The sequence below is a fragment of the Arvicanthis niloticus genome, chromosome 1 (genome assembly GCF_011762505.2).
Source record: "Arvicanthis niloticus isolate mArvNil1 chromosome 1, mArvNil1.pat.X, whole genome shotgun sequence".
NCBI classification, from domain to species: Eukaryota; Metazoa; Chordata; class Mammalia; order Rodentia; family Muridae; genus Arvicanthis; species Arvicanthis niloticus.
Genome location: NC_047658.1, coordinates 17,530,770 through 17,554,572, shown reverse-complemented (window position 1 = coordinate 17,554,572; position 23,803 = coordinate 17,530,770). Strand labels below are relative to the sequence as shown.

Sequence of the window (23,803 nt, the reverse complement as noted above, 5' to 3'; positions counted from 1 at the left end):
TCCTAAGGATTCTCACCAGTGTGACTTTGTTGGTGAGATGACAACTGGGACTTGCGCAGGAAGCCCTTCCCACATTTGTGACAGACAAATGGTTGTTCACTACTGTGAGTTCTACGATGTGCTTGTAATGAAGATCTGCCACTGAAGGCTTTCCCGCACTCAATGCACACATAGGGTTTCTCACCTGTGTGAGTTCTTCGGTGCTCACTCAGTTGGGCTTTAGAAGACATGGCCTTCCCACAGTCGCTGCATATGTAAGGCCTCTCCCCAGTGTGAATTCTCTGATGTGTGCTGAGTACAGAACTGTGGCTGAAAGCCTTCCCACAATCAGGGCACACATAAGGCTTCTCACCGGTGTGTATTCGGTTATGCACTTTAAGGTGGGACTTTCTCCTGAATGACTTCCCACAGTCACAGCATTTGTAAGGTTTCTCACCAGTGTGAATTCGACGATGCACAGGCAGGTGGGATTTATTACTGAATAACTTCCCACAATCTCTGCACTCGTAGGGCTTCTCCCCTGTGTGAAATCGGTTATGCTTCTTCAGATCTGATGCATAAACAAACAATTTTCCACAGTGGCTACATGTGTAAGGCTTCTCCCCAGTGTGAATTCTCTGATGCGTGGTGAGGACTGACTTTTGGCTAAAGGCCTTCCCACAGTCAGAACACACATAAGGCCTCTCACCTGTATGTATTCGAAGATGGACCTTTAGGTGGGATGCGTAACTGAATGACTTCCCACAGTCACGACATCTGTAAGGTTTCTCCTTTGTGTGAGTTTCATGACATGCTTGCAGGCTGGATGTACTGGTAAGTGATTTCAGACAGTCAGGACATTCATAACGTGTCTCTCCTCTGTTTGTTCCTGGATGAAAACTCAACTCAGATTTCTTAAGAAAGGATTTCCCACACATGTGGCAAATAAAATGTGTCTCTATGGTGTTAGTTGTTTGCTGCTGACACAAAGCTGACCTGGCAGTGAAGACCTTCTCATATTTGGTATATCCAACTGGCTTGTCTTTTGAAAGAATTCCATGCTGCATAAATGGTTGCTTAGGGCTAAGAACATCTGCACACTGGTCACCTCTGCATGCTTTCCCTCCTGTGCTGTGAATTGTACACACAGCACTGGAAAGGCCTTGTGTGAAGAACCAACAAGAGTCAGCAATGCCATCAGGCTGCTTTGTGGTGCTGCTCTGATGCTCACCATCTGCTTGAAGGTTGGGCTGCAACATCTTTTCACATGGATAACATCTTGGGGATCTCTTTTGTGTAGAAATGAGGTGGGGTCCTAGAGGAATGGATCCCCCAGGTGCTTCACATCCATCACAGTTGTCTGTGATTAGTGTTTTCTGGCTGAAGAAAATATCAGGACTCAAGGGTAGGATCTGGTTTTGCTGATCTGTCTTTTTAGGGTCACCACCCTGCCACAGTTCGTCCATAACGGAACAGTATGAACCACCTCTGGTGACTACGCCTGAGACATTGTTTGGAAATGCAGCTCTCACACACATTTGCTGGGGCGAGTCACGCTCTGGCTCCCCTGTTGAGAAAAGAGATGAACAGACTCGGTGAGCATGATGGAGGAGAAATCAGAGTCTGAACACAGATAAATCTGGGTCAGGTAGTAATGATTTTGATGATGGTGAGAATGGTGAGAAACGCTATCATGGCCCTTACAATACGCCACACACTTATGTAATATAGTCACTTTCTCTGCAGTGGATACATAAATTCATTGAATCCTCACAATCATCCCATAGTGCACCTATGCCTCGCTTTCCTCATGAGGAAGCAGAAGCCTCAGTCAGTGTGGCAGGACGCTTACACAATTTGTTGGGAAACTGGGTTTGGCGAAAGACAACCAATTTATGTAAGAGGTCTAGTGATTATATATATATATATATGGAGAGAGAGAGAGAGAGAGAGAGAGAGAGAGAGAGAGAGAGAGAGAGAGAGAGACAAATAAGTAAGGGAGAAAACAGACATGGCTACCACCGGGCACAGTCAACGGGCAGCCAAAATCAAAAGAAAGGATGTAAGCCATCTTCTCACCCGTTTCGTTGGTGTTCCATTTTTTTCTTTCCCTCTGTTTGTAAGGATGACCTACAGACTTCACCATGCTCCACAAGCCTTTCTCCTAATCTTTACATTCCCAAGTTTTTATTTTTTTCTTATTTATCTACTTAGTATGTTTGTGTTCATATGTGTACATGTGTTTACTCATGCATGTGGAGGCCCACAGGTTGGGTGTCATCTTTAATCACTTTTAATCTTGTTTTTTGAGATTCCCAGCACCCACGTGACCACTCACAACCATCTGTAACTCCAAGTCCAGGGGATTCAACACTCTCTTATGGCTCTGTAAGCACCAAGCACACATCGGGCAAACAGGCATCCACGAGGCAAAATACTAATACACATAAGATAACTCCAATATAGCGCAATAACATCAACATAAAAATGGTCAATGACTCCTAGGCATTTGCTCCTGCCCTCTAAGTCAGTGGCTCTCAACCTGTGCGGGTTACAGCCACTGGGGGAAGGGTTGTCGAATGACCCTTTCATAGGGGTTGCCTATCAGATATTCTGTATATCAGATATTTATATTACAATTTCTAACAGTAGCAAAATTATAGTCATGAAGTAGCAACGAAAAGAACTTTAGGGTTGGGGTCACCACAGCATAAGGAATTAAAGGGTCCCAGCATCAGGAAGCTTGGGAACTACTGCTTTAAATCAACTAAGCTTGCTTGGTTTGCTCTTTTATTCCAATTCAAAATTACTTTATGGAGTAACCAGTCCATGTACCCTCAGAATCAACTCCCATGTCACCTCGGGCTGAGGGTGATGCTACTTCCTATGAACCCCGAGAGCAGGTCTCCCCACATCCTCATGCTGATGGCTGCATCTCAAGCAGCCTTTCCTTAAACACTCAGCACACACAAAGGCTATTACACACTGTCCACTCCAACCTGTTTCCTTCCATTTACTTTAGCAGACACTGAAAAAAAATCGTCTAAAACAGAAGAAAACATTATCTTCTGCTTATCTTTAGGAATTGAATACATATAATTTTTTATTTGCTCAAACTGCTGTTTACAAGGCTTAACTCTGATGAAACAGCAGCAGCAGCAACAACAACAGAGAAGACAGCCTAATTGACAGGTTATATGCAATGGGGAAGACCAGCAGAGCAGACATTAACAGAGACCTGTAACTGTGGCTCAGAGCACAAGTGAGGAAAACTACTTTGGGACATTTGAAAGAACTGATGAATTCTACATCATACAAAATAATTGAATATTTACATCAAATCATCAGGAAAAAGAGAAAGAAATAGACTTTTTTTTTTCTGTAAGAGAAATTGTCAATAGAATATTAACCAAATTCCTAAGTGGAACCCACAAATATCATTAGGAACAAGTTTAAATCAGGATATAGGGAATTGGTTTGTACTGATCTCAGCGGCATTAAGAAACAGTCACGTAAGCTGAGCACTAGAAGATAAAAATGAGCAGGAAACATGAAGTAATAAACTCAAGAATACAGAAATGCCAAGAAACCAAAGTTTCTCATGCAAAAACGCTTTCCAACTTGGATGAAGACAACCCTAGTTTTTCCTGTCTCAAAACTAAGGAAGACCAGTCCTCTAAATAGCTAGATCTGGTAGCAGGTTTACCACACACAGAGTCCGCATTTTTTTTTTTTTTTTTTTTTCGAGACAGGGTTTCTCTGCATAGCCCTGGCTGTCCTGGAACTCACTCTGTAGACCAGGCTGGCCTCGAACTCAGAAATCCACCTGCCTCTGCCTCCCAAGTGCTGGGATTAAAGGCATGTGCCACCACTGCCCGGCAAGACTGCAGATGCTAACACCCACATCATCACAGTTGGAATGTGAGGCCTGTAGGGTTTCATTTCTGTTGCTGTGATAAAACACTCAAACAGAAAGCCACTCAGGGGGAAAAGGACTTATTTTAGATTAGCATTCTAGGTTAGAGTCCATCAGTTCAGGGAATTTAAGGTGGTGGGAAACTGAAGCAACTGGTCACATCACAGGCACAGTGAAGAGAAGAGGAAGACTGAACACATGCATCTCAACTGCTCAACTTGATTTCTGTACTCCTGCACAGTCTGTGACCTGACTGCAGGACAGTGCTGCCCACACAGCTGGGCCTTCCCAGGTCAACTAATGCAATCAATACAGTCCCCAGAGCCATGCCCACAGACCAACGTAAAAGACAATCCCTCATTAAGCCTCTTTCCAGGTGGCTCTACATTGTTTCAAGTTGATAAAACTAGCTAAGAGAGCTGAAGAGAATGGCTCTAAAAGGCACTTCCTATGAGAAAGTATGGCTGGGCTCACAAGGTGGCTCACTGGAAGGCTCACTGATGACCTGAGTTGACTCTGCACGTTGTTCTCAGACCTCCACGGGGGTGAGTGTCCTGGGCTTACCCAGAGAAATAGAGACATAAAGGTAGTAAGAGCCAACAATACGGAACATATTAAACAGGAATACAGTGGTGCCACAACTAGGAGGACACAAAAGAAGATCCAGGATGAAAAAGGACACTAATGAAGAGATAAATAAATGGGGTGAAAGAATTAGAAGACCACAAAATGATAAATCATACAAAAAATAATATATACATAGAAAATCTAGTTATATAACAGATATAATGAGACACTCTAAAAATTATGAAAAGATATCACAGAAGGGCCTAAGGAGATATAGCTCAGTGGTTAAGAGTGCCTGCTGTTCCTCCAGAGGACCCAGGTTCAGTTCCCTTCACCTACATGGGTGCTCATCACCTCTACCTCTAGCACTGGCACTCTTTGGGCCTCTTCCAACACACACACACACACACACACACACACACACACACACACACACACTCAAAAATAAACAAAGAAAGAAACACTTCCTGTACTCACCATACAAGCCATATATATATATATATATATATATATATATATATATATATGAAGTTGATAATATCAACTATTGACAATTAAGATGTACAAGCAGAAATCTATGTGTGATTTCTGTTTCATGATTTCCAAACATGGCCTGTGAATTTGTACAGACCATCAGAAGTAAACTTAAGCAGGCTTATCAGCATGGATATTACCCAGTAACGACCTTTCTGTCCCTATTACAAACTCATGACAAAATGTAGAACAGTGTTTACTACAGCACTGGCAGTGGGGGTGGGGGTGATGTAGGCACCCACTACTGAGGGGATAAGTAAGTCAGTAGGCTGATTATACCCCTCAGCTATCTATCTCCATCTGGTAATAGTCACTCACCTTGACCACACCTCTGATGTGGGAAGTCAATCCTCCCCATCTGTGTGTCCTTTACGTTCTTCATCTTGAGGATGACCTCTGGCCTGGGATACCCTGTGGATGAGAAGGATACTGGATTGTGTGCACACATCTTCTGGGGCTTTAGAGGGTATCAATGAACTCTGCATGGGCTAAGCACACAGTTCGACATCAAGTGCTGTGCAGAAAGTAACATTGAAAAGGTGCCCAACAGAGTGATCAGGAACAAGTAAGAAACACGACAGACTTGTCCGCCAAGTTCTGCAAAAAGAATATGAGGCCTGCCCTGGATCCCCAGGTCAGCCATGCTCACCCACTGCCAAGAGGTGGCTGTAGATCTCCAGCATCACGTCCTGGTACAGGCGTCTCTGGGCAGAGTCCAGTTGCTGCCACTCCTCCTGGCTGAAGTCCACGGTCACATCCTCAAAGGACATCCACCTCTGTGACAATATGCTCACTGTGAATTAGTCCTTGAAAGATACACTAAGTAGATATATGTGTTTAGTGAACCCCCCCTCCCCATCATACCATTAAACTTCCCACAAAAACAAGGATTTCACATTTTATGTTCAGGTATAAAAAAAAGTATATAAATAAATATCCTGCCATGTATTATATACTATGTCTCACCCACTCCCACCCCAAGGAGGAAGCATTTCTCTACTAAAAGTATGCAGGCTCACAGCTCTTAAGCTACATTGTGCTTGTCCAGAGCGGTGTGGGGTTCCTGGGGTTCAACCTGACAGTATGAGCTTCATCGCTGTGAGAAAACTCAGACTGGTAAAACAGCAAATGTAAAGACTCAGCGTGGGCTAAAAAGGACCATTTACAAATATACACAGAGACAATGTTGGGAGGGACACACTAAGGAGCAGTTGTCGTGCTCCATAGAGCACAGCAGCTTAAAGTGTAACTGAGATGCTCAAAGTATGGTAGAACACCGTTCTCCAGGAAAAAAGAGAGTGAAGGAGGAGAGGTAGGGAAATTTGCAGCGAATTTAGGGAGCAAAAGCAGGCTCTATTGGAGGTCTAAAGACCCTTCCAGAAGTAATAAAAACCTATCAACTGGACACAACTGGGTGGGAGTGGGGGGTGCCATTTTGGGGATACAGCTTTCATAAATCACCAACTATGCTGGGGGTGTCAGTGACACAACTGCCCAAATTCCTCATGCCTATGGAGGCCACCCTTCATCTGTGCTCCAAAGAGTAAGCCAAAAAACTCTGGTTCTGCAAGCTAAACGTGAATGCACCTACTTCTTTGACCAGCTAGTCCTCTGTCTGGGTTGAACAGGAACAGGACTCCCTAAGGAGTCATAGATGGTAAACCTAAACCCAAGAAGCCCCACAATGACCGTATCATGAGAAGATGAGGGAACGCTGGGATTTCAGCTGTCCAGGTTCTGTTCTCAACTGGAGGATCGAGGTTGTCCCAGGAAGAGAGTTCATAGTCTGACACTGCCAATGTCTCCACTCTAGTTCTGGAAATGGAACCAAAGTCGCCTCTCCTCACCTCACATGACCCATGCGGCTCCTCTGTTGTCAGCCTGCGGGGCTTCTGGCAGAAATTCACGTCGGCAGCCATTTCCTCAGGACTCAGGTGAGCATGTGGAGCCTCTGAGTAGAGCTGACAGGCAGAACTCAGCTTCCTTGTGCTAGAAAATCAGCAGCATGAATGACTTGGACTGACCCAGGAATCTACGAGGACACCAGAAGGTCCTAGAAAGGCAGTGACTGTGGGACACTCAGCCAACATTTGCACATGATTGGGTCCCTCCATGACAGGTATCAGAGATACATCGATGAGTAGTAGACATGGTAAAAAAAAAGCCCAACTCTTTCTTTTTCTGTTTGTTTGCTTTGTTTTTTTTTTTTTTTTTTTTTTTTTTTTTTTTTCTGTGTAGTCCTGGCTATCCTGGAACTCACTCTGTAGACCAGGCTGGCCTCGAACTCAAAGATCCACCTGGCTCTGCCTCCCAAGTCCTGGGATTAGAGGTGTGTGCCACCATGCCTGGCCCAATTCTTACTTTCATGAAGATCCAGAAAACAAGCAAACAAAAGACCATAATGCGTCCCATAGGCATTAGGAATCAGCAGGTCCTTAGCACTTGGCTGGCAGTAAAGAAAATATACATAAAAGAATACTCTTTCTGTTTAACCATGTTCTAATCTACTAAAGCATCTCATTTACCGTTTAAGCTGTTGTATTCTATGGAGAAAGGCAGCTGCTCCTTAATTTGTCCTGCCCAGCATTTGTGTGTGTGTGTGTGTGTGTGTGTGTGTGTGTGTGTGTGTGTGTGTGTGTGTGTTTGTAAAAGCATTCCTTTTTAGCCCATGTTGAGTCTATGTTTGATATTTTACAAGTCTGAGGACTCACATCCCTGAGCACCCACATCCCTGAGCACCCACAACCCTGAGCCCCCACATCCCTGAGCACCCACAACCCTGAGCCCCCACATCCCTGAGCACCCACAACCCTGAGCCCCCACAACCCTGAGCACCCACAACCCTGAGCACCCACAACCCTGAGCACCCACAACCCTGAGCACCCACAACCCTGAGCACCCACATCCCTGAGCACCCACATCCCTGAGCACCCACATCAGTGGCTCACAACCACCTGCAATGCAGCTGCAGGAGCATCTGAAGCCTTGGGCCGCCACATGCACCGAACTCATAAGCACACATCCCCAAACAGGCACACATCGCATGGTTAAGAGTTGAAGAACAAAAATCGACCAGGAACCAGCAAGTGTCAACTCAATCTTACTTAATTTTCACTCAATACTTTCAGCTGTATGTCACTAGAATTTGCATACCTGGTTGTCAAAGGGGCAAACGAGGCTGCCTGCTGTTTCATAATCAGACTCAAGGTCACTAAGGGCAAGGGATGAAGTCTCTCCTCTGCCTCATGGAAAACAGCACACATTATTCCTATTATCTTGAGGCAGAGTAGAAAGACAATTATGGTGACAGACCAGAGAAAGCTTGGGAGAGGAAAAGGGACCTTTATTCCTAGGGTCCCAGCTTCTCTCTACGTGCTGAAAGATGAGCAGCTTCAGACACTACTGAAGCCCAAAGCAGCACGTGTTCTCAAAAGGCATCAAGTTTCAGTTACTTAGGGCCACACTATACAGACAGCTCGATTCAGCTTAGCTCCAGCTACAGACAGATATAGACCGCGGCTAGTGTTTGCTACCCATCCCCCATTCCACCACACACCCCAAACCACCCCTTAAATATACAGAGTAGAAGTGACTGACAGCCAAGTGTGCCTGACAGCAACCTGCATACATGACAATGTCATACATCTACCAGCTTTAAAATAAACAGGGAAGAAAATGTAGAGGTGAAAAAACCCCACAGGGGTTTTTGTGAGGAAACAGAAAAACGAAAGCGGAAGGATAAGATCCCATTATAACTTGTGTCCCCTGATTACTCAGCCAATGAAGAAAAAATAAAAATAAAAATTTCTGGGAACTTCAAGTTACACTACCCACTCCTGTAAAAACCAGCACTCAGGAAGCAGAAGCAGGAGGATCCCTGCCAAGTTTGAGGCCAGCCTGGTCTAATTCAGTAAACCTCTTTGGCCTAGATTCTGCCTGGGGGAAATTCAAATTAGCCACGTCGGGCAGAAAAAGAAGTAATGAACCGTGACACACTTAGGGCCACACTATACATTCCAGACAGTTGGAGTGACACAGAGATTTAGGATTGCTGGTCAAGAGTTTGCATAATAAAGCTGTCAGGCACGGTGTGGTGGCTCCTCCCTTTTACCTTAGGAGGTAGTACCAGCAGGATCCTCCAAAGTGGAGGCCAGGGTGCTAGGTACTGCCGGATGAGGCTAATTTGAACTTCTCCTCCTCTCTCGGCTTTCACCGTGACTAGTCTTTTCAATAGCGGTACTGCACCATGGCCAACCTGTGGGGGCTGCAGGAGAACGATCACTTACCCTAAAACTTGTTTATAGTACCACCCTGCTCAACTGCTGATCACAGACCCTTGCCATGTCCATAGGGGTCCCAAGGCCATCACGGATTCACCCACATACCTTCAAGGTCCCCAATATTCGTCACGGCAATTAGGAAATTTTAGTATTTTCTTTCTCAGCACCAGCTTCCCTATGGGAAATATTAGGAAAATGGCCCGGATCCCCAGCGTTTGAACCAGCTCTTCTCCCAGCTCTGCTGGCTCGAGTCCACAGCTACGAGCCTGCAGATTGTTCCATCCCTTCTATCAATTCTGACACTGCTCAGGCTCGGACAGACCAAGGATGCTGCAGCCCCAGTGTAAGTCAAAACGGTGAATAAACTCATCTTCTATCTTTATTCACTTTTTCACCTCTCGCAGGCCAGTGTCTGATCCGGACTCCCGCCAGTCACCGACTATGTAAACACTCCCCGTCATGCAAGCAGCACAGTCGCCCTCACGGACTCACCAGCCCCAGGCTCACAGTAGCGGGTTCCATCGCCATCCTCTGTGACCCTGCTCTCCCAACTCCCACAGGACGCCCACCTCAGCTCAATCGCGGCATCCCCCTGCAGCTGCCTCAGTCATCACTCAACACAAACCAGCGCTCAGCAGCACAGCATCCTTCCCGCGCCGCGCGGCTCACCTCACACTGCACTTCAGAGAGCGCTGCACACGGCACGCCGGGTAGCCGCTCAGGATTCCCCAGTATTCAGAATCCAAACTCCCACGGCGTCCTGGTAACGATAACAACTAATCACGTGAAAATCTAACCGGAAATCGACGCTCTAGGCTACTTCTGGTTAAAATTAACTTCACCTCAGTCACCTTTCCGGCGGAAGTCGGTATTGCCCATAGCCCCTATTGCTTGCAAGTACAAAAGTTGTATTACGCATGCCCACCACCACGTGCGAAGTAACGCTTTGCCAATAGTTATAATGGTGTACAGTCTGACCTCACCAGCCCCACGCGTCACACCCCAACCCCATATTGTCATGGCTATGTCCATAGTTCAGTTATGCGGAAGTCATCATACTTCACTTTCGTTCATCCATGGGCCATTGTGAAATGTCACTGACTTAAAGTTTGAAGCCCCTTGGGTAGACATACATTTAAGAGACAGATATATTGCATATTCCTAAAATTTTTCTCTGTATTTTCACACGGACTTAAGACTCTTTTCTTCTAGTTTTCTAAAACTTGAACGCTAGGAAGAACGGTTAGTGGGAAATGGGAAGTGAAGCCATATGGAACATTAAAGGTCTAAAATGAGCCTTCTTGTACACCATCTGTAATACCAAAAATTAACCTGTAAACCCCACCTACCCAGGGACTTCCTCGGTAACTTCCAGTAACTTCCTTGGGTGCTGGAAATTGTAGTTCTTGGAAAATATCAACTACATCATGGCAAAGTTTGTTCTTATATACTCTTGGGACACATGGCTGGAGGCCATTCTCAGCTGGGAAATTTCAGGGAATGGTTCTGACCTAAGTCCATCTTTTGGTCAGTATTTAATATTTAATAAACCGTGCTTTAAAGTTGACCCAAAAAGCTGGAATTGGTTTTTCTCTGATGAATCTCAGGATTAAACACATCCTGGGAACATGTCATGGTTCCCCGAGGAAAAGCGTCTATTCTCACTTATAGGTAGAATACAAAAAACAGAAACAAAACAGAAATAAACAAATAGCAACAACAAAACCCAGAGCATAATAGAAACAGTGTTGAATGGGCTGGTGAGAAAAAAAAAAAAAAAGAATGAGGAGAGGCCAGTGAAAATAACCAGAACAATAGAATGAATATTGTTATTCCTAACGGGAAGTATGAGAATAAACTGAGATACGGTGAAAGTATCTCCAGGGCTAACCCACGCTAGCCCTGGCTGGCCTGGACTAGTTACATACCATGTGTTGGGATCATAGGCATGTGCCACCATGCCCAACTCCACATATGCTCTTTATTTTTCCCTCTGAGAAAAGACGACAAAACTGTGACCAGAGCTTTAGGGCCAAAGGGCAGCTCCTGTCGTCCTATAAGAGTAGGTGTGGTTATTGGACCTTGGTCTGTCCAAGCCTAGGCAGTGTCAGGATTGATAGAAGGGATTGGACTGTGAGGTCTGCGTATGTGCGTAAGCTGCGGGTCCAGCCACCCCTCCTAGTCATTTGTTTGCAGTTTGTCTTTAACTGCACATGGATGGGAGTAGGGTGAAGGGTATTTGTCCCCTAGTGCTCAGAGAGTATCCTGGCTGGGGAAGGGGTTAACTGAAGAGAGAAGTCTATTCAATAACAAAGAACTGACCATCCATGCTGGGTGAACAAGTGTGACTGCTTTAAGGCCCACTGCTCCTGTGGTGTGTCAAAATATAAAGAGTATAGCCCATTGTTCATGCTCTCTAACTAAGTGCAAGGAACTCACTGGTTGCCCAGGTTGAGCACTGGTGGAACTGTACTTTGCTTTGTTGTTGGGACCCTAAAAGGATGGGTTAGACAATGTTTACACTTCCCCAGCGAAGGAGTCCTAGCAATACTTATGCAAACTGGACATTCTACCATACTCCTCAGCAAAGTTGGCAATTATACACCCTGCTTTATAGACAAGAATTCATATCAAGTGATCACTAAGTAAAACGAGATGTTTGTGTCTGATGTTACCAGAGGAGTTGGAGGAGGCGAGGCTGGCAGAAAAAAGGTTGGACACCTCTTGAGGACAACAACCAGCGTCACAAAGATAACATGGCATTGAGCAGGTTTTCTATTGTGTCCTCACCTCTGTGGTGTCATCCAAAGCCAATCAGACCAGGCTGGGTGCAGGAGGAAGAAGTCCAATGGGGCCATGGACAAAATTAAGAGGTTTGCAATGAAAGGAATGGTTCTGGTGCCATTTCTTAGTATAAAATTGCTTATACATTCATCTCTCTACCAAAAAAAAAAAAAAAAAAAAAACTTCAACTCTGAGTCATAGTCTCTTGGGTTCGTGTGTGTATGTATGTATGTATGTATGTATGTATGTATGTATGTATGTAGAAGGTGAGAGAAGGACTCCCCTTGCTGGGCAAGTTCTCCTGCCCAAGAATGCCTCACTAGGATGTATAATCCAATCTAATCATATAAAACTGTGAGTATCAGTGAGGAAATCCTACCAAACCTCCCCATCACCTCAGCCTACAACGCTATGCTGCAGGTGCATTTTCTCTACCTCCAACCCCATCTCAGGATCTAGGGATGTGGCAAAATCCACAGGAAGTCTACGAGAACCTGGAATGACAAAGCCAAGGACATGGTGCAGGTGAAGGAGAATATTCTGATTATCTATTGCTACATCACCATAAATTTCACTGAATCCTAATATTTGGAGATACTATTGCCTTTTAAATTTTATGTGGACCAGGATTTAGGAAGAGCTTGGGGGAGTGGCTGTAGCCTTGGTTTTTCATACATCTGATGAGGTGCAGCTGGGTATCAGTCACAAGAATAACAACCTGGAAACTGGCTCAATCTTTAAAAATATTTAAAAAATTTTTGAAATAAAAATTTAATTACATAATTTTCTCCACTCCCTTTCTTCCTCCAACCAACCACCCTTGTTCTCTCTCTCTCTCTCTCTCTCTCTCTCTCTCTCTCTCTCTCTCTCTCTCTCACTCTCAGATTAATGGCCTCTAATTCTCTAATTGCTGTTGTGGATCTATATGTGTTCCTAGATATATAAATGAAACCTACTCATTCCATATAATATTACTTGTATGAATATGATTTCAAAACTGACCATTTAATTTTGGATAACCAATTTGGGACTTTTGCTGGAAAGGCTGTTTCTCCTACTCTCAGTTCTTCCTCTGTGGTTGAGAGTCTCCTGAAGTGGAAACTTCTAGTTCTCTGGAAAGTCAGTTCTGTCAACTGACATTTTGCTGAGGCACATGGGTGAAAGGATGTCTTCCTAAAGCAAACACTGAAAAACTTTTCCTGACGCTGACACAGGTGAAAGGATATAGCAAACACTCCATCACTCCTGTGATGGAATATATATATATATATATATATATATATATATATATATATATATATATATAACCTCACAGATAGTGGGAGATGAGTACTGAGCACTGGTTTGGTTTGCTCTGCTTCACTATTCTTTGCTAAAGACATACATTGTGTTCTTGAGCTCATCTTGTGGTAACACTACCACTGAGAGAAACTCACCCAAGAACTGCTTGTGAGGTTCTTAGAGCAGCTTGCCACTTCTGCAGCCTTGCCTCGGGCCAGTTGGTGAGCCTGGAGGTTTCTTCGGGATTGAACTACAGCTGCCTGATGTCCAATTGCTGAAAGGACTGGACTGTAGCTGCTGGTTCATGCTTGGTGTCTGCCTGCCTAGAGGACTGGTCTACAGCTGCTGAATCGTATTTGGTGTTTGCTATGGGACTGAACAAAGAAGATCAAACTTGTCCCCAAAGAACTATTGCTGAACAGGTCCACTTCCCCCACATCCTAATAACTTCTCTTCCTCACTACCTCTGCTAGGTGGAGGGCTAGAGGAGAGGTTGAACACCTATTAAAAGTAGGTTGCAAAAAAATTTATGCCTACATATTGGTGCTGATCTTGCCTTTAGGAGTCTTACCACCTTTTTGCATTCAGAGTTAGCATTTTTGAAAGACAAAGATTTGATCAGTGCTTTCCTAGCTTCTGGATCTGATACTCTTCTATTTACAGCCAGAGTAAATCTGTAAAAAGTCAGCGAATATTTCTTTTGGACCTTGCATAGTCTGAGTAAATGATTCAAATCCTTTTCTTGTTTCTTCAAACTCTTCCTAAGCACTCAAAGCTGCTGTGAGACGTAATGCCAAGTCAGATACCAGTTACATCACTACCTCAGCCTGTAAATCTTCGCTTAGCAACTGATCTTGGCAGATACTGATACCTCTGGGCCTATTTCCCTGTTCAATATCCTTAACTTCTTTCCACTATGATCACCATGGTAACCGAGGACCAATTTCTAATGTTACTTTTGTCATAGCTTTCCAGTCTAGGGGGATTATTCTATTTTCAATCACCCAATCATTAATTTAATATCTGCTTCACAAATGTTGAATGCATATCATATGAAGTAACACTTTCCTTAAAGTATTTTAAATCTAGCACATCTACAAGATGACATCCAATTTCTTCATATCTGTGGGGTGTATAGTAACCAGATAAGCAAAGGTTGATTTTCTAACAACCTTTGGCTAACTGTCTTTCATTTCATTATATGGAGGCACAGTAGGCTCTGATCTTATTTAATTCCTCTATCTTAGCCGAGTCTTCCACATTTTTATTTATAAACTTTTCTATTTTTTTCTTCTATGGCTTGTCTCTACTCTTCATATTTCTCTTTTTCTAATATCTCTAAAGCCTCTTTCTTTGAGAAGGCACAGAAAGCCATCCTGACTATTAAGACTAAAATAAGAAATATCAACATGATCACAATCAAAATTGGTATTGTGCCAATTCCAGTAAAGTCATCTATCTTCATCTTGTGTCTTTATTTTTAGACCATATAAGATGGCGTTATTGAGGGTCCAAATGCTCTGTTTTATTTTTTAAATTTTTTCACCCTTACTGCCTGCTCACGTAGCAGCAGGCTGATGTACTTTACTCTGGACCGTAGCCTGTGCTGGCATCATGTTGTTGGCCCTGTGCTTGCTGCCTTTGACATCTGTGCATGCTGTGCTGAGCCTCCTGCCAGATTACTGTGGACACACTTCAGCCTCTCTGCCCCACACGCCTTTATTCTGTGAACCTACCCTTCCTTCTGTTGTTGTTCTGTCCTAGTGACAGCCTGCAGCACAAGCTGAGGAAGACTCACTGTATATCGCATCAAGGCCTTGAGTTCAGCTACTCTCCTGCTGAGGCATATCTAGTATAAGGATTATAGAAATGCGTGACCTTAACTGACATTTCAATTCAAGGGTCCTTGTTTGGTCCCTTCTTAGTCCTGAGGACACCCTTGACTACAGGCTGCTGCAACCCATGCCAAATCTCCTTCTCATCGATGGGAACAGTGTCAGCCATACCCTCTCATTCCCTCTTGGGATGCTTCTTAGAAAACCTCCAGCCACTCTGCCTGGCTGGCACTGGACCTGAAGGGCCCCAACTTAATTGCTTTTGCAATCATATTTGGATGCAATGTCCCTTAGATAGCCAATCCACATGGCCACCTAACATCCTAGAACGCAATGTTATTTGGGACTTATATAATTACTGTGAATGATCAAGGAAATGGAAAGAGATTCCACTCCCTACATTCCCGATTTCTCTTATCTCTGCTCCAAGCCCTCTCTCTGTTCTTCCTGTTTCCCCACCTAACTCCTCTGAGCTATGAACTCAAAATCACATCAGATTCAGCAAAGGAGCCTCCCCATTATTGGCTTTAACCTTCAGTTTCTTTTCCCCACCCCTCCCCATCTCTCTCTCCCCTTCTCCCTCTCCAGCCACAGGCTGCCCTTGATCAGCCCTGTCTGGCATCCACTTTTAGCCTACTGTCAGTCTTGCAGTATGGGGACATCAAACCCAGATCCCCTTCTTGCTGGCCTCATAGGACTTGCCATGTATGACTGAAGCCCGGGATCCCTCAGGCCTAATCAGCCATCTCCAACATGAAGCCCTGGGTAGTCATCATGGTATCAAGGCAAATCATCTCCTTCCTTCTGGACACTGGAGTCTCTTACTTGGTCCTGATGAAGTTTTGGGGACCCACCTCCCTTCTTCATTCCTCTATTGATGGAACATAAGGATAGCATTAGCAACATCACCAAACCCCAGCACATAGTTGTGTCTTTAGGGGTATCCCCCTTGCCTATTCCTTCCTAGCATTACCTGTTCTGTCCCCTTGCTGGGCAGGGACCTCTTAGTCAAAATGGCATTTCCTTTGGTTCCCTCCATCTGCTAAACCCAGGCTTTCTGGCCAGTCCCCTTCTCTTCCTCCTGCAAATCATACGTTCTGATATATATATCTTCTCTTTCTGGCCTCCCATATGCATTCATAAGTGTGGGACACTCAAAACCCCTCTATAGCCAAACATTGTTTCCCTCTCATCATCCAGCTACATAACCCTTTCACTCTTGTCCAGGGTGAGACATCACCCACACACTTGGTTCTGGTTGTTTGGAAAGTTTATCTGCCTATTTTTGTGCATGTAGATGGCTATGTGTTTTCTGGTGTGTACATAAGTCTTGTGGCAAACATGGAAGCTGAGATGGAAATGGGTCAGACTCCGGTGGATGTATGGATGATGGTTGCCATGGCATGTTTTGTTTCTGACTGGTCTCCTTTGAGAATGTGAGCTTTCTGTACTCTGTTTATTGGTTGTGTTTTGCCTTCTCTGCCACTGCCAGCTGCCAGCCACCAGCCACCACTGCTCATGCCACTCACCACAGCTGCTTTGATAACCAGGGCTCAGACTTTATCTCTGGGCTTCCTGGTCACTAGATTCAGTTTAGTAGAGAATCAAATGTCTTTTGAGTATGTATAATACTAAAGTTGTTTTATGCGGTCCTGCTTTATTTGAAAACTAGCTCTGGAGCTGGGTTATGGCTCTCCATGTCTTTTGACCCAAGCGTGTTTGTTTAAAAGTTTTCCCCCAAACCTAGGTTTCATGTCAGGTGTGCCACATGACTGTGACAGGGAAAAGAGAACAAAATAAGACAAAAGGATTTAAAGGAACTTGCTTTTCAATGACTGCTCTCACTAATAACTACTCATGTGTGATGGTTTGTATATGCTCAGCCCAGGGAGTGGGCAGGATTCGAAGATGTGGCCCTATTGGAGTAGGCCTGTCACTGTGGGGGTGGGTTATAAGTTTCTCATTTTAGCTGCCTGGAAGTGAGTATTCTGGTTGCAGCCTTCAGATGAAAATGTAGAACTCTCAGCTCCTCCTGCACTATGCCTTGCTTGGATCTGCCATGCTTCCTGCCTTGGTGATTACGGACTGAGCCTCTGAATTTATAAGCCAGCCCCAATTAAATGTTGTCATTTATAAGACTGGTCTTGGTCATGGCATCTATCCACAGCAGTAAAACCCTAAGACGTCACGTCTCTGGTGAATGGTTAGTTGGGAAATGTGAAAGCTTGTGTAAGGTCTAAGGGTCTAAGAAAGTGAGGATGTTAAAGCCAGTGCTTTAAGGTATGTAAATATAGGTTGTAAAAGTATTTAAAAAGTAATCTAAGGTTATGAAAAATGTTTCAGATTTCCTTCACTGTCTAATTTTGAAGGTTCAGAGTTTTAATATTGATCAATGAAGTTCTGATATGCTGATAAAGCACTGATTACTATGATCAGTCACAAGCCCAAGATTGTAAATTTCCTTTGGTTGTCTTCTAAGTATAGACTTGAAGACGCTTCTCACTGTGCTGAAGACATCTCTGCCAAATCTATATGTTCAGCTTTCTGGATAGAAAAAAATGTTCATGCTTTTAACCTACAGCTTCTGCTTGACTTGAAGACATGAAGACATTTGTTAGCTACTTTTTCTTCAATGTGAATTTCTGTACCAACAGTGGTAATGCTAATGCATCTAAAACTTTTGTCTCTTTTTGTAAACAAACAATCAAACAAATAATTCATATAAGCTTCAGAGAGTCCAGAGATTCATAATATTTGGCTCCATCTCTCACAAGTCAAACAGATCTGTTCGGGGTTGGTCCTGTGCACTGTGTATTTAGATGCTGATTTCAATGCTCAGACGTTTGTCCACAGTCCAGATGAATGGCATGGTCAAGTATCTTTGGTCTCAGTGTTATGTAAACATTCTTCTTCATCACCTTCTGGTTAGTCAATAAAGAGCTGATTCAACCTATGACTGGGAAGAAGAGGAAGGAAGGCTGGGGCTCTGACACCAGCCAAAGGAGACCAGAGAGAAAGAGAAGAGGAGGAAGAGAAGAGGTGGCCATGAGGCTGAGGGTCTAGAAGGAATGGTGATGAGCAGGTCACTAAGGGATTCACCATGAGGTCGTGATAAGAGAGCAGCTATGAGGACACTCATGGTCAGAACTAGACAGACCAGACTCAAACTGCAAGTAACACAGTGCCTGTGGCTGGGAGGTAAATAGCTTAAAAGGTTAGAATAGCTTAGGACCTTCCTGGCTTAGGTTTGCAACTTGTTAATAATACCAGGTTTCTGTGTCTGTCATTCGGGAGCTAAAACAGGCATAGAAAACCCCCAGAGAGTTTCATTTACAGACTCTGGATAGTTACAGCCTAAATTTCCCCATTTGCCTATTCCCGAGTGTGTAATCTCTCTCCCCCCTGGTCTTGGGACTTTCCCCCTCCCACAACTACCAGGACTATGGGCCTGGAAGTTCCAAATGTAAGATTTTCCAGTTAAGTTTCTAAATTTTTATTTCTGTCCCTAATCTATATCTGTTTCAGCAAATTTCCACTCAGATGACAGGCGCCATCCAGGAATTAGCTGGGAACTATGAACTGTTCCAAATGGCTGCAAGCCCTGGACTTGTTGGAAGCTGGTATGAGCCAGTGCAGCTGATATGAATGTTCCCTAGCTGGATCTGCTAACCAGATGCTTCTGATGAATGCCCCATTAGCTGAATCCCTTCCAGACCTTTGACTAGCATTCCATCCTTCCTGGGCCCTGATAACAACATCCTAATTGCAGCAAGAAGTGGTTGCAGAAGAGAGCACACCACTCTTTATTCTCCTTATTCTCTACAATGGCTGGAGTGTTAAATCAAAAGGAAACTCCCTGGCAGAGGGGACAAAATAGCTACTTATAGTGCCTACTGGCATATTAGGAAAGGTACCTGTTAAAATAAAATAGACCCAAACCTATCAACAGGTAGATTCATTAGCTCAAATAGTTTTACAACCTGATAGGGCATTTGACCTGCTTTATGCAAGACAAGGAGGTTATTCTATGGCTTTAAGAAAAATTCTTGTTTCAATTTAAACCACTTAAAAAACATTAGAGACAACTGGAAAGAATTATATCTCCTAACAGCAGAGAAGGGTGGCCTTTCCTCAGGGAGGAATGCCGCTTCTATATCAACCAACTGGATAGTGTAAGAGATAAGATCCAACAGCTCCAGACAGATCTCCAAAACTATTAGCAGGCCCTCAATACAGAACTAGAGGCCTGAGACTCCTCTTTACACCCTGATGGTGAAGATTAAGCTTGCCCCTATGGACTAACCCCCATATAGCAGGAAGTAGTTTAATGATGACATCACCCTCTTTCCTGACCCCTGATTAGTTATAAATAGTAAACAAAAAAGGGGAAGAATGTAGGGTAACAGACCAGTGGAAAACCCCCCTGCTTGTGGTTTGACTCTCAACTCTGAGATTTAAAAATCCCAACCCCCATGACTAAGCATTAATGGCCAAACAATATTTCATGGTTAACAGATAAGCACTGTGCTTTTCAACGAGCTCACTGCACATGCTCCAAAGATCCTAGAAAAGCCTATCCTTCTATCCAGCCCTGTGATGTCTCTCTTTTCATTCGAAGGCAGCCATCATTCTGAGTTTCTCCCTAATAAATCTGTGTGAGATTTGTTGCATGGTGTGATTTTGTGTGTGTGTGTGTGTGTGTGTGTGTGTGTGTGTGGTATTCCTTGGCTCTTGACCATAAAATGCCCTTATGCTGGAAAAAACTTTTATACATTTCCCTACAGGAAATACCATATGAGCAACAGAAAATGGTCAAAATCCTGGTCCCTGGCAGCCTCACAAAAGGCTCCTCTCCCAGCTCTTCTGGGAGCACTGGAACACTTGGTCAAACCCGTATCCCCTGGCTTTTGTAAAAATCTCTTTTATTAGTCTTGAAGATGCTGTGTCCCCAGTTTGGGTCAAACTTGAATAAATTAGTTTCCCCCATTTTTATCTACTTTATGTTCTTTTTCTTCTCTTGTAGGGTGTGTCAGGTCTCACAACAGGGCCCCACTTACACTCCTGGCCAAAAAGCAGAGAGGTTGTCCTTACAGACACACACCAGCCCCAAGCTCTATTGATGCCCTTAGCAATCCTGCTCTCTGGACTCCCATAGGACTTTCACCCCCACCCAACCATGGCATCACTCTGCAGCTGCTTCAGCACAAACCAGTGCACAGCAACATGGCATCCTCCCTACTGCCGCCACTCAATTCATACCGCACCACAGAGAGCTCTTCATACAGCGTGTGTGCCAGGGCCCTAACGTCTGCCCACAAAGGCCACAAGTCCTTGTTGCTAAGAGTCCAGATTCCCTCTGTATCCTGGCAAAGATAACACTATCAGACCACCTGAAGATCTAAGCATAAACGAATATTCAAGATCCCAGTTACAATTTCCCTCAGACTTTCTTCAGGAGAAGGTCAATGAAGCACAAGTTCACTAACAATTGTGGAGCTCTGACCCTTTGTTAGTTGTTTTCCTTTAGAAACTGTCATGATGGAGGCCATTCTATAATGGTACTGAAGCCGCCATCAAAGTACTTCACTTTAGTACAGTCAGAAAAGGCTTCAGAATGTTCATGTGTAAAGTCTGTCTTACATTGGCAGGGGACTTAATTCTCTCTCTCTCTCTCTCTCTCTCTCTCTCTCTCTCTCTGTGTGTGTGTGTGTGTATAAGAGGTAGTGACACATCATATTATGAAAAAAATCACTCTCTTGGTATTTCCCACAGACTTCAAAGTTTTCTTAGTTGACTTCTTTTTTAAATTGAAGTGAAGCCCTAAAACCATTGAGGCGAGGGTCTGAAATGAACCTTCTAGTGTATGACATTTACTGAGAGCACTTCAAGGTCGCATGAGAACACAATGTCAGAGTGGGCAAAGGGACAAGGCTTGGGGGAGGGCAGATGAGCTGTCTCTTATCTCCCCAGAGGGCTCCTGGTTAGGACTCAAGACTGCGATTGGCAGTGCCAACCTCTGTGACTAAATGAAAGGCTCTGTGGCTCTTTATGCCATTCAGTTTCCTCCATCCCACCCTTCACTCTTCCAATGGTCCTTCTGTGGCTAATGAATACAGGACAGGGACAGACTACAGCACACCTGTGATTACACCAACAAAGATCAATCAGTGGGAGGCCAATTCTACCTCTTCAAGGAACTGAGGAAAACACAACAACAAACTAGCCCCTGCTCATCAAAGCATGGAAAAAGTACATAGGAGAAAGGCCTTTATGTAACAGATATAAGAGAACTAGCACTGTGTATATAATAAGGAAGGAATAAAATCAGAAATGGGGCCCTGAGGATTGCCAGGGCAGAGCTAGAGAGGACTGTGGAGATCGGATACTAGCCTGCCTGGCAGTAGACAGTTGGTTTGAGGCAATACTTAATTTTAGGGCACATTTGTTACACACAAACAAGGGCTTCATCTCCTTTGTCTCTCTTCCTCAGTGGCTCACAGAACCCTAGCATCCACATCCTAGAGAAGCTAAGAGCCCATCCATGCCAGTATCCTGACCTCTGTGCTGTATCTGTGAGCCAGGGACAACCTTACCTGGATGGCAGCTATCTTACCTTTCTGGGCCCTAAAAACCATCCACACTCTTCAGTTCACTGTTATTGTAGAACGATGACACCCAAATTATCTGCCTAGTGACCTCTCCAGGTGCTGGTGTAATTGCACTCAAAACTGTTGAGGTAGAGGCTCCTGAGTGTGGAGCTACAACACTGAATGCCTGAAGGTGTGAGAGAAAGGGGAATCAGAGCTGGGAAATAAAGGTAGTTGTTTCCTGGAGGTGCATCTGAGGGGACAGAAAAGGGTCCATAACCTATCCCTCTGCATTTGTGTTCTGTGTGGTAGTGTACCCTTTCGCATATTTTTCTAAAGATGAAAAATTTTCTCTTCCCCAAGATACTGTATAAAACCCCCAAGTCCATGTCTCAATAGGAGCAGACCCAGCTACCAGGGAGCCCTTCCGAGCTATGAAGCAGGACCTCTTCACCTCAGTTCAGATGGTCATCCCTCACCCTCCATTAACGCTAGAGAGTAACCATGGCTCATAACCAGTGTCATCATCTGTACACACGTGAGCTGCCAGGTTACTTGTTTCCACTGCTTGTCATTCCTCTGGATAACTGACACCAGAGGCAGAGGGCAACTTTCATATATAAGAATTGTGTATTTCAGGCGCCTCCGATTCATCTGCATCATTCCCAGATCCTTACTCAAGTTGAAGTGATTGTTCTAGGAGACAGAATCACATGGACAGTATTCCGAAGACACAGCTAATAGTACATCCCAGAGTATTTTGCTTAGTTCTCTTCAAGAAATGATCCATATCCAAAGCATACCTTGATCCTGGGTTTGTTCTCTGGGGTGTCAGTGGTGAGACTGGCTGTCAGAAGCACAGATGGTCCCTGTTTCCCCCGAGAAACCCAGGGCATGAGTGGACCCCAATTCTCTGGCAATGTTGTACTAATGGGCAGCCACTGCTGATTTCTTTCTGCTAGCAGAAATGTGCAATCATCTTGTATTTGCATTATGTAATTGTATCTTTTAGATCAATTCCTAAATGCAAAATGTAGCTGGATAAGGTGGCATTCTGATACTGTCCATGTGATTCTGTCTCCTAGAACAATCACTTAAACTCGAGTAAATAAGGATCTGGGAATGATACAGATGAATCAGAGGAGCCTGAAATACACAATCATGGTCATGTTGCTCATGATGGTGGACAACTCTTGATGGATATCAAAGAGATAAGTTTCTACCTACTGAATACAGGACAAAACACTTTGGTTTGGTTCTGGGGATGAACTGTGAGACAAAAATGTTAAGCATAAAAAGTGAGACATTTCTATTTCTGTAATTGTATAGCACTTGGACTTGAGGTTGGGTAACACCTGAGTTCAGAGATAAAGGAAGATCTGGAGATATATGTGTTCTCTCTCTCTCTCTCTCTCTCTCTCTCTCTCTCTCTCTCTCTCTCTCTCTCTCTCCAAATCCTAACATTAAGAGGAAGGTCCCACGGTACAGTTAGCAGTTTACTTCAGCCTCATCCATATTTCTAAAAGACCAGACCCCTAGAAGATGGAATTGTGGTGCCCATCAAGATCTGCTTTTTGAGATCTGTCTCATTTTCCACATTGAATGCTGCTCTAAGATGAGATGGTTGGGAGAAGTCAGAGCTTGGTCCTGGGTTCTTGTGGGACCTAGATATAGGTGAGTTCTCAGCACTGCCCTCAGCAAGTTGCTATTGCTGCAGAGAAGTTGTAGACACACACATCCATGATGGATTATAGTAGATGTAGGGGGATAGCTGAGTGAGAGGTTTAGAGGGCTGGGGGATGTGGCAAAACTGAGTAGTATGTAACAGGAAAAATGAACTTCTGTGTCATTTTCCAGGATGTAGCATGGTGTCATTTCTTGGTACAAATGGTACCTGTAGGTGCATACTTCTAATAAAAGTATCATCAATGAGAATTATCTTCTTTATGCACCTCCTAAAAGGCAGTGTAAAGATGAGAGAACTGCCCTCATTGGAATGCTCAATCCAATCTTAGCTAGACCTATGGACATCAGTGAGGA

General features: G+C 44.1%; 1 protein-coding gene across 8 annotated transcripts; it reads right to left on the bottom strand.

Moving 5' to 3' along the window:
* Positions 1-2: 2 nt before the first annotated feature.
* On the bottom strand, positions 3-10,575 carry LOC117724914 (uncharacterized). 8 transcript variants are annotated; one of them, XM_076932924.1, is made up of 6 exons: positions 9,946-10,575; positions 9,382-9,451; positions 6,844-6,985; positions 5,646-5,772; positions 5,315-5,407; positions 3-1,546 (listed from the first exon to the last, which is right to left on the bottom strand). In XM_076932924.1, exons 3-6 carry the CDS (start codon positions 6,913-6,915, stop codon positions 3-5), a joined length of 1,836 nt encoding a protein of 611 aa, XP_076789039.1. In that variant the 5' UTR covers positions 6,916-6,985; positions 9,382-9,451; positions 9,946-10,575. The 8 variants fall into 8 exon arrangements, with proteins under 8 accessions (XP_076789039.1, XP_076789043.1, XP_076789035.1 ...); XM_076932928.1 differs by lacking the exon at positions 9,946-10,575 and adding an exon at positions 9,769-9,939; XM_076932920.1 differs by lacking the exon at positions 9,382-9,451 and having other exon boundaries at positions 9,769-10,575.
* Positions 10,576-23,803: the final 13,228 nt, after the last annotated feature.